Source organism: Salvia miltiorrhiza, unplaced genomic scaffold, assembly GCF_028751815.1.
Source record: "Salvia miltiorrhiza cultivar Shanhuang (shh) unplaced genomic scaffold, IMPLAD_Smil_shh fragScaff_scaffold_9:::fragment_2:::debris, whole genome shotgun sequence".
In the NCBI taxonomy this organism is placed as follows: Eukaryota; Viridiplantae; Streptophyta; class Magnoliopsida; order Lamiales; family Lamiaceae; genus Salvia; species Salvia miltiorrhiza.
The window spans coordinates 1-10,000 of record NW_026651492.1 but is presented as its reverse complement, the minus strand read 5'-3'; the positions used below and the strand labels follow the sequence as shown (position 1 = coordinate 10,000).

The window sequence follows — 10,000 nt, the reverse complement described above, 5'->3', positions numbered from 1 at the left end:
TTCAATATTTTCAGAAAGATGATTATATATTATAAAATTTGAAAATAAGGACTATATGTTACGGAATTTGAAAATGAGGACTATAACTTTCATTTTTTACATTTATACTCATATTTCAGACCGTGATGAAAGCTATAGTCCTCATTTTCAAATTCCGTAGCATATAGTCCTTATTTTCAAATTTCGTAATATATAGTCATCTTTCTGAAAATATTGATAAGTTACGGTTCTATTTTTACTATTAGGTCACTAGTATATATATTAAGGTTGATAATCGAAACAACATATAAACGAACAAGTCTCGAATCTTACTATATAGTTCGGTCTTTGAAGTTGGTGTTGGATCAAGTAATATCCCATACTGGTTTCTCTTATTTTATTTTTTGTCATGTATTTCATGTTTCTATTCATCTAAGTGTGTTTGCAAGCTAGTGTGATATTCGGATATGAAACACTTAACACCTTTATCTATAGTAATAAATCATAAAACGTTTAGAAGTTGCTACACACGATCAACTACTTGTGCTACAAATTCATACTAATCACCAAAAAGAGTAAAACTGATCAGTCATAAATTGCTGTTGAAAACAAGTCTAGAGTCTCTACAGTCGAATTCCATCCACAGTGCGATAGAAACCCTCCCGTCGATGGGTGACTCAGAGAGAGTCTGACGTGGCTTTCCCGCCAAACATCCAATGCTTCAAACTGGAATAGCATCAGCATCTTCAATTGATTACTTTTCTTCCTCAAAGAAATAAAAGTAACATAAGAAGAAAGCAAATAACAAGAGTATTGGAAATAATTAAGCTCATCCAAATACTCAACAAATGTTCATATTGATGAGTTTCTACTAAGAGATCTCATAAATTTGAAATGCGAGGCCAGAAATTAATTTGTACATTGCCAGAATCTGAAGTTTTTGAGTTATTAATTAAAAACACAAATAAACTGATTACACACAATATCAAAACAAAATGAAAATCATACATAACACAGAAAAACTAACACTAATTTAAATTAATGAAGCTTATTGTGACATGAATTAATTTAAAGTAGAAAGACTAACCTGTGTATGGCAAGTTGCAGAGTAACTTGAGCTCAAAACGAAGATTCGACGATAAGTTCAAATGAAAACTTATCTTTTAATTGATTGGCACAAGCGACAGCTAAAGGATTGCAGTCAACTAATCCAATACGTTTGATCAGAGAATGATCATTCGGCCAATCGAGTTGTTGCAATTTGTAGCAATGCTTCACGATTAGAACTTCAAGCACCGGGAAGCTTCCACGTTGAGGTCTCCATTGCACCAAATCGGTGTCTTCAATTTGAAGGTGAATAAGTTTCAGAAAACCCCCTGATTTTATTTCCCACTCTCGGCCTTGAAAGGCATAAGATTCTAATACGAGAGTCAAGAGATTTGGAAGCACCAAACCAATGCCATTCATGTACTTCCAAGGATACCCCAACCCACTCAAACATAACATTGTGAGACTTGATGGAAACATTGAAAGATGAATAGTATTAAACTCATACTTTGTCTCAGGATTCTTGATGTCATATTTTAGTGAGTCCAAGTTCTGGAGTTGTGATATATAACTCAAGCAACTCAATGGGTTGGTTTCATCATCATCATAAGGCTTCAACTCCACATCAATTCCTAAATGCTTTAAGTTAGGAATTCTTTTGAGAACTTCCCTTGTACAACTATTTGCACTCACACCATTAAGTGAGATGAGTTTGTTCAAGGTAGCATCATCAGTATTAGGGGTTGGTAGGTCGCTTCCCCAAATATCAAGATGCTCTAATTCTTGCATGTCCCAAATTTGTACAGGCATATATGACTGAACTCCACGCTTTTTAATGCTCGTATGTCTTGCAATAACCAAGACTTGAAGTTGAAAAAAGTTGGATATGGAAGGAGGGAGGTCCCCATTATAAGTTAGAGAAATATACCGCAGACAAACTAGTTTCAAATTTTCAACTGGGATATGGTAAAATCGGACATCAAAAGCAAATAGTACCCTGAGCAACTTGAAACCCATGGCATGTATTGGCACTGGATATGGGTGATAACAACCAAAACAAAGGAGAGAACGAGCAGTGGATTCACAATCACTTTTTATCGAATCATACACTTGTTTGAACCCAAATAAAGAGTTGGAATGGGCACACAAGCAGCGTTGGTCTTTTATAACATCATCACAACTTTGTAAGACATGCATAAACTTGATCCTACTAGCTTCCACCTTACACAAGTGCTGCCAACAAGAATGCATGCGATACTTTCTAAACACAGACAATGAACCTGTTGTGTCGAGAATAAGATGGTACTGCAAAGAGAGCTTATCCAAGCATATATTGAAAAAATCTTCAAAACTTTTTTCTCCAAAAAGTTCAAGAAACCCCTCAGCATTGAACAAATTCATGAGCATGGATGGTCTGATCATATCAATATATGGACGAAATGCTCCCATATAGAGAAAAATCATTTTTAGATGTTGGGGTAAGTAGTCATAACTTGGAAAAAGTACCTTTGATATTTGATTATATGCATCCATGAAGATTGAACTGTGTTGTTTAAGTACCTCAGTCCAGTATTTTGGGGTCTTGTCGGCTTTTGATAGGAGCTCTGCAACCGTGACTATCATAAGAGGAAGACCTTCACATCTCCACGCAATCTCCTCTCCCAGTTCCTCAAGTTGTGCAGGGAAACCCTCTTCACCAAACACCATCTTACCTAGTAATTCCTTACTTTCTTTTTCATTCAACAAGCCTACTCTTACATACCCATCATCCGTGTGTATTATTTGTTGTCTACTTGTAAGTAAGAATCGAATGCTTCCAACAATATTCTCTTCTTGCAAGCAATGCATCAAGCTATCAGCTACTCCTGTGTCCCAAACATCATCCAACACGATGAGACATTTCTTACCCTTTAATCTTTCTTCCAAGTGTTCAACTAATTTCTCCTTATCATCATCTCCTTGGGGGAGCATTTGGTAAGCATTGGGATCCACTTGAGCTAGAACACATCGTAATAGTTCATCGGATTCCCATTTTCTGCCCACTTTGACCCATGCTCGAAACTCAAAATGGCTCTGAATTGATGGATCTTCAAAAATATGTTTAGCAAGAGTTGTCTTTCCAACGCCCGCCATCCCAATAATCGAATAGGGTAGATTGTTATTCTCTTCAAGAAGGTAGTCTCTAGCTTTTTCAAAATGATGAGATAATTCAACCATCTCTGACTCGATCATTCCACCAAAATCAATTCTTGAGGGAATAGACTCGCCTTCTTCTTCAGGCATATTCTTCATTTCTTTCATGTACTCCGCCTTCATCATCTTCACCGTCATGACGAAGCAATCAACATGGTATTGCAGATTCTGCAGATCTACAAAGAATGACAAGTGATCTCTCTCGCTTTGGAGTTGTGGAAGAATCTGATGTAAGATATGGGATTTGAGTAAATCTTCAAATTCCCAAACTGCCTCTTTGATTCGTTCATCCGCAGCATTCACCTTCGTCCTGATCTTGCTGCAGCTGGTGTCGTCCAGTTTTAGCAGATCTTTCTGCAAGCGATCCACCTCGTCGTAGGCAGGTTGTAAGATTTGTGGAGAGTGGGAAACGAGCGACATGCGAGATGATTGTAGAATACGCCGGATCGTATTCTTGAGAGAAGTGGCTGCACCATAAGCCGCCATGGCTTGGTTGAAATATGATTGTGGTGGTAGTGTTGGTTATCCTTGACATCATCCAATGATACGCAGCGGAAATAACAGTCAAGGATTAGATCTAGATTTACAATTGATTCATGTGTAGAGATTACAAACGTACACAACAATAAAATTAACTTACTCGTTGTGTAGTAAACGTGCATCTCGATTCCTGCGAATTGAATCCACCACTAGAGGTATCCACGTGTATGTCGATTCGATGCAGGAACAATTCCCAGTGCATGTTTCAATCTTCGACAGCTAGGAAATTAATCTCCGATTGAAACCATAGTACTCTCTAGGTGTTTCACAAGCAAAAGCTTCTAATGTTTTCGTATATTTTCATATTCGGTTCGTAAGACCAAGCTCCCTTATTTATAAGCGAAGAAGACAATTCTAAATTGTCTTGTCTTCCTTAGTCAACAATTACGACTAAGGAATTCACACTTGAGTCAACAATTACGACTAAGGAATTCACACTTGAACTGTCTTACTTAGTATTAGAATATATCAAATATATCCTAATCTAGTCCATAATATCTTTCAGGTAGAAGGTCTGAAGCAGGAGGAGTTGTCAACGGCGGTAGGCGGTGGAAGGATAAGGATTTTGAAGGTAGAATTGTTAAATGAGAGTGGTTAAGCCTCTCCACAAAGTGATCAGCTCTTCAACGCCATATACTATTGTTTTTAAATTGTATTGATCGAGACAGATGCTTTGACATTAAAGATAATATATGAATGATCAAGCACACAGTAGATACATGAAATCGCACATATATTGACAAGTATTTATAGAATGACAAGAAATGGAATTGGACTTACTCTTGGAGGGGCATCTCCATTTGGTGAAGGTTTTTTGAGGCAACTTGAGAATTTTAGGCTTTATATATTCATCAGCTTCATAACCACCCGATCGCGACGCCGTTCCTACTACAAGTTCTTCTTCTTCTTCTTCTTCTTTTTTCATTGTTTTTTTAGTTACTTTTTTTTTCATTGTTCTTCATTTTTTTTTCTTGTTTTATTTTATTATGAGTTCTTGTTAATTTATTTTTGGGCAATAATTAAGAAAGCACCAGCAAGATTATTTTGTGAGATCTAGTCTATATCTATATATATATATAAGTAAAATAAGCTCTATCCTATGTGGCGTAATAGAATCACTCTATTCTAATTTTCCTCAATTCTCATTCATTCTTATTTATTTATATATTTCTAATCAATCAATTTTTTTTTTACATTATAGCAAAATAAATCATATCCTACGTGGCATCGTATAATCACTCCATTCTAATTTTCCTCAATTCTCATTCATTCTTATTTATTTATAGATTTCTAATCAATTTTTACATTATAAACTCCATCCATTAAAAAATCTATTTTTATTTTTTTCTAAATCTCTAATAAGTCTCCACCTCTAATCAAACTCCATCCATTAAAATATCTAAATAAACATTATATATATATATATAGAGAGAGAGAGACCAATTTTACGTATTTCGCATAAAAATCGAATCATATATATCAAGTGTGATTCTTTCAATAATGATTGTATGTTTCTTTTAATACCTAATAGATCATTATTTGAAATATAAAACAGACTAGCTTATCTTTCATGTAGCCATTATTCATAAACATCTGCTAAATAATTTGTCCTCCAAAATATTAAATTTTTTTATTCACACTCATTCAAATTAATTAACTACTCTGTCATAAGAAAATAAATTTTCCTAAATTACCACCAAAATTCAATTTTCACCTTGAATTAAATTCGATCCATTAAAAGATCTATATAATATTTATATATACATTGATATGAGAAATATAATTAAATGATTGTTATCATAATTAACAACAAAAATTTCTTAATTAAAATTTTCAATTGTTATTTTAAATCGTTGTATTAGCTTTTCGATTTTACAATTGTGATTACAATAGCAATTAAAAAATAGATCAATTTTAAATTAACGTAGTTAAATAGGTAAATCGAGAAAAAGATTTTGCCATAAAAAGCACTTTTCATATTCCTTCGTTAAATAAGAAAATGTATCAACTTAAGATGGTATTGAATCACGTCAGAGGCACAAAGTGTTACAATGATTTTAGAAAGGTGAACGACGACCTGAAAGACAATTATAAGGAAGCATGATACACAATGGGTTTCCTAGAAAATGACAAAGAACGTATTTTATCCATTTTAATTTTGTGTGTTATTTAAACAATTTATTAATATTTATTTTGTAATGTCAAAATTTTCTTCAAATGAATAATCAATTATTGTAAAAATTTATATTTCATTATTTAAATTAGGTAATAAGCGGATATCACTATACGAGTATGGGAAGAGGACAAGCAATAAAATTATTTTTAATAAGATATGAGATTAGTACGAGTCTATAAATTTTAAACATACTTCTTAAATTGTATAATTTCCTAATTTATGAAATTGAATGATACAAGTTTAAAGAAATATTTAGTTGATAGTGTGTTTAGTAGAGAAATGTACCGACCACTTTTAAATTGTAGGGTTATTAATTGTAAAGAAAGGTATCAGACACTTTTATTATTTATACTAGGTATTATTAATATTTACTTTGTAATCTTTTGATTTTCAATAAGACAGATAATAAATTATTGTAACAACTTATATTTGACTTTTTAGATATTTATAAACTTAAACGAGTTTGAGAATAATTAACGGATATTACTATACGTGTTTTGACAAAAATTGGTAGTAAATTTTTTTTTGAATTGGGTTTGCGACATGATTGGTATATAAATTCTAAAAAGATTTCGCATAATGTATAATTTCTACATTTATTATAAATTAATTTTTAATATTTTATAATTTATGATATTTATTATAAATGTATACTTTGTAATGTCCAGAAACAGACATATATTGATTGTTAATTGTATAGTTTTTATTATTCATACTCTTTATTGTTAACACACACATATAGATGTTCAGGAATCCAAATTTATTTTTTGCAGAAGACTTCACTAATTGTGATTCTAAATAATTCTCTATTTATTAATCTTTTATTATTTATCGTTAATGTTTATTTTGAAATGTTATGAGTTTTTGTTAAGATAGATAATTAATTATCATAACAATTTATATTTGATTATTTAGATATTTAATAAATTTAAGCATATTCGGGTCATTAGCGGATATTATTATTATGAATTTAGAATGAGAATGAGTAGTAAAATTATTTTTAATTAAGTTTAAAACGAATACGAGTATATAAACGAAGTTCATAATCTGCAGATTGTATAATTATCAAATTTATATTTAAAATTATTCACTCCGTCCCACCTATCTTGCGACTGTTTCCATTTTGGACGCTCCACTTATCTTGAGATCTTTTTTTTTATTTAGTAAAAAATTTATCTTTTATTCACTTTTTTTATATTAAAGAGAATAATAAAATTTTTATATAATAATTAATTCCGTCGAAATTCGACGGGCTACAAACTAGTTTATTCTTTATACTTTATTTATGTTTGCATGCATGTGTGATTCTTTATGTTTAGTGATATTAATTATTTCAATTAATCTATAGTATTTCTTTATTCCGAAAAGAGAACTGACGATGATTCAATTTAAAATCAAGTTACCCGATTATTATACTTTGTAAATTACAATATTAAATTAAATGCAATTACATTATTATGTGAATTAAAATTGCTCTTAGATTGTTAATTTGGACATCTCAACAAATTTTCCCTCACCAATTCATATCAAGCCAAAAATTAATTAGTATATTGCCAGAACCTTAAACTTTTAAGCTATTACAAAACACATCAACTGATTACGCACAATATCAAAACAAAGTGAAATCATGCACAGAAAAATTACAATCCTTAAATTGATACGACAATCCAATACAAGTCACAATCCTTAAATTCATACGACAATGTAGTAATACAACAATTGAAAATTATGGGATAATGCAGCTTGACCCCTTCTTCTATCTCATAAGCCTGAAAAGTGATAGATGGACAATCTCAAACATTGTGACTATAACATAAACATTAAGATGTGATATTGCAAAATTCAGAAGACTAACCAGTTAGGTCAAAAAGAAGACTCGACCATAAGTTCAAAGGAAAACTTGTCTCTTAATTGATTGGCACAAGCCACAGCTGAAGGATTGCAATCAACTAATACAATACGATTGATCCAAGAATGATCGTACGGCCAATCGAATTGTTGTAGTTTGTAGCAATGCTTCATGATTAATTCGCAGAGCACTGGGAAGCTTCCGCGTTGAGGTCTCCATTGCACCAAATCGGTGTCTTCAATTTCAAGTTGAATAAGTTTCAAGAAACTCCCCGATTCTATTTCCCACTCCGGGCCTCGAAAGGCATAGGATTCTAATGTGAGAAACTCGAGATTTGGCAGCAGCGAACCAATGTCATTCATGTACTTCCAAGGATACCCCAACCCACTCAAATTTAACATTGTGAGACTTGATGGGAACATTGAAAGAGGAATAGTCTTAAACTCATGCTTTATCTCGGGATTCTTTATGCTATATCTAAGTGCGACCAAATTCTGGAGTTGTGATATATAACTCAAGCAACTCAATGGGTTGGTTTCATCATCATCATTATCATAAGGCTTCAACTCCGCTTCAATTTCTAAATGCTTTAAATTAGGAATTCTTTTGAGAACTTCCCTTGTACAACTGTTTGCACTCACACCAAGAAGTGTGGTGAGTTTGTTCAAGGTAGCATCATCGGTATTAGGGGTTGGTAGGTCCCTTCCCCATACACCAATACACTCTAGTTCTTGCATGTCCCAAATTTGCACAGGAACATATATCTGAACTCCACGCTTTTTAATGCTCATATATCTTTGGATAATCAAAAATTGAAGGTGAAAAAGGTTGGATATGGAAGGAGGGAGCTCCCCGTTGTAATTTAGGGCAAGGTACCGCAGACAAACTAGTTTCAGAATTTCAATTGGGATATGGTAAAATCTAACATTAAGAGCATATAGTACCCTGAGCAACTTGAAACCCATGGCATGTATTGGGATCGGATATTGGTGATAAGGACCATGACAAAGGAGAGATCGGGCAGTGGGTGCACAATCACTTTTTATCAAGTCATACACTTGTTTGAAACCAAATAAATTATTCCAATGGGCACACAAGCGGCGTTGGTCTTTTATAACATCATCACAACTTTGTAAGACATGCAAAAACTTGATCCTACTAGCTTCTACCTTACACAAGTGCTGCCAGCAGGAAAGCATGCGATATGTTGAAGAATTTGTTGTTTTGAGAACAAGATGATGCTGCATAGAAAGATCTTTCAAGCTTGTATAGAAAAAATCTTCAAAATTTTCTTCTCCAATCGATTCAAAAAACCCCTCTGCAGTCAACAGATCGTTGAGCATGCGTGGATTGATCATATCAATATATGGAGGGAAAGCTCCCATATAGAGAAAAAGCATTTTCAAATGTTGGGGTAAGTAGTCATAGCTTGGGAAAAGTACCTCTAATATTTGATTGTATGCATCCAAGAAGACTGAACTACGTTGTTTGAGTACCTCAGTCCAGTATTCTGGGGTCTTGTCCGCTTTCGATAGGAGCTCTGCAACTGTGACTATCATAAGAGGAAGCCCTTCACATTTTATGGCAATCTTCTCTCCCAGCTTCTCAAGTTGAAGAGGAAAACCCTCTTCACCAAACACCTTCATACCAAGTAATTCCATACTTTCTTTTAGATTCAACAAGTCCAATCTTTCACACCCACTCATTATAGTTACTATATTTCTTCTACTTGTAAGTAAGACTCGAATACTTCCACAAATATTCTCTACCACCAATACTCGTAAGCGATTTATTGCTTGTACCTCCCAAACATCATCCAACACGATCAGACAATTCTTGTCTTTCAATCTCTTTTTGAGGAATCCAATTAACTCCTCCTCGTCATCATCTCCTTGGGCAAGCATTTCATAAGCGTTGGGATCCACTTGAGCTAGAAGGCACCGTAATAGTTCATTGAACTCGCATTTTCTGCCCACTTTGATCCATGCTCGAAACTCAAAATGCCTCTGAATTGATGGATCTTCAAATATATGTTTGGCAAGAGTTGTCTTTCCAACGCCCGCCATCCCAATAATGGAATAGTTTTTACCTTTCAGAAGATCATCTCTTGCTTTCTCAAATTCATCAGATAATCCAACCATCTTTGACTTGATCATTCCACCAGAATCAATTCTGGAGGAAATAGGCTCGCCTTCTTCTTCAGCCAGATTCCGCAG

General features: G+C 33.5%; 2 protein-coding genes across 3 annotated transcripts; both read right to left on the bottom strand.

Annotated features, from left to right (window-relative positions):
- Positions 1-455: 455 nt before the first annotated feature.
- On the bottom strand, positions 456-3,729 carry LOC131003211 (putative late blight resistance protein homolog R1A-10). 2 transcript variants are annotated; one of them, XM_057929684.1, is made up of 2 exons: positions 1,067-3,729; positions 456-741 (listed from the first exon to the last, which is right to left on the bottom strand). In XM_057929684.1, the coding sequence occupies exon 1, from the start codon at positions 3,703-3,705 to the stop codon at positions 1,099-1,101; it is 2,607 nt and encodes an 868-aa protein (XP_057785667.1). In that variant the 5' UTR covers positions 3,706-3,729; the 3' UTR covers positions 456-741; positions 1,067-1,098. The 2 variants fall into 2 exon arrangements, with proteins under 2 accessions (XP_057785667.1, XP_057785666.1); XM_057929683.1 differs by having other exon boundaries at positions 456-705.
- Positions 3,730-7,798: 4,069 nt separating this feature from the next.
- Positions 7,799-9,925, bottom strand: LOC131003210 (putative late blight resistance protein homolog R1A-10). The gene has a single exon (XM_057929682.1). The coding sequence runs from the start codon at positions 9,923-9,925 to the stop codon at positions 7,799-7,801; it is 2,127 nt and encodes a 708-aa protein (XP_057785665.1).
- Between the last annotated feature and the right edge of the window lie 75 nt (positions 9,926-10,000).

Coding starts and splice junctions, on each gene's coding strand:
- LOC131003211 (XM_057929684.1), bottom strand. CDS start 3,705: ATGGCGGCTTATGGTGCAGCCACTTCTCTCAAGAATACGATCCGGCGT.
- LOC131003210 (XM_057929682.1), bottom strand. CDS start 9,925: ATGGTTGGATTATCTGATGAATTTGAGAAAGCAAGAGATGATCTTCTG.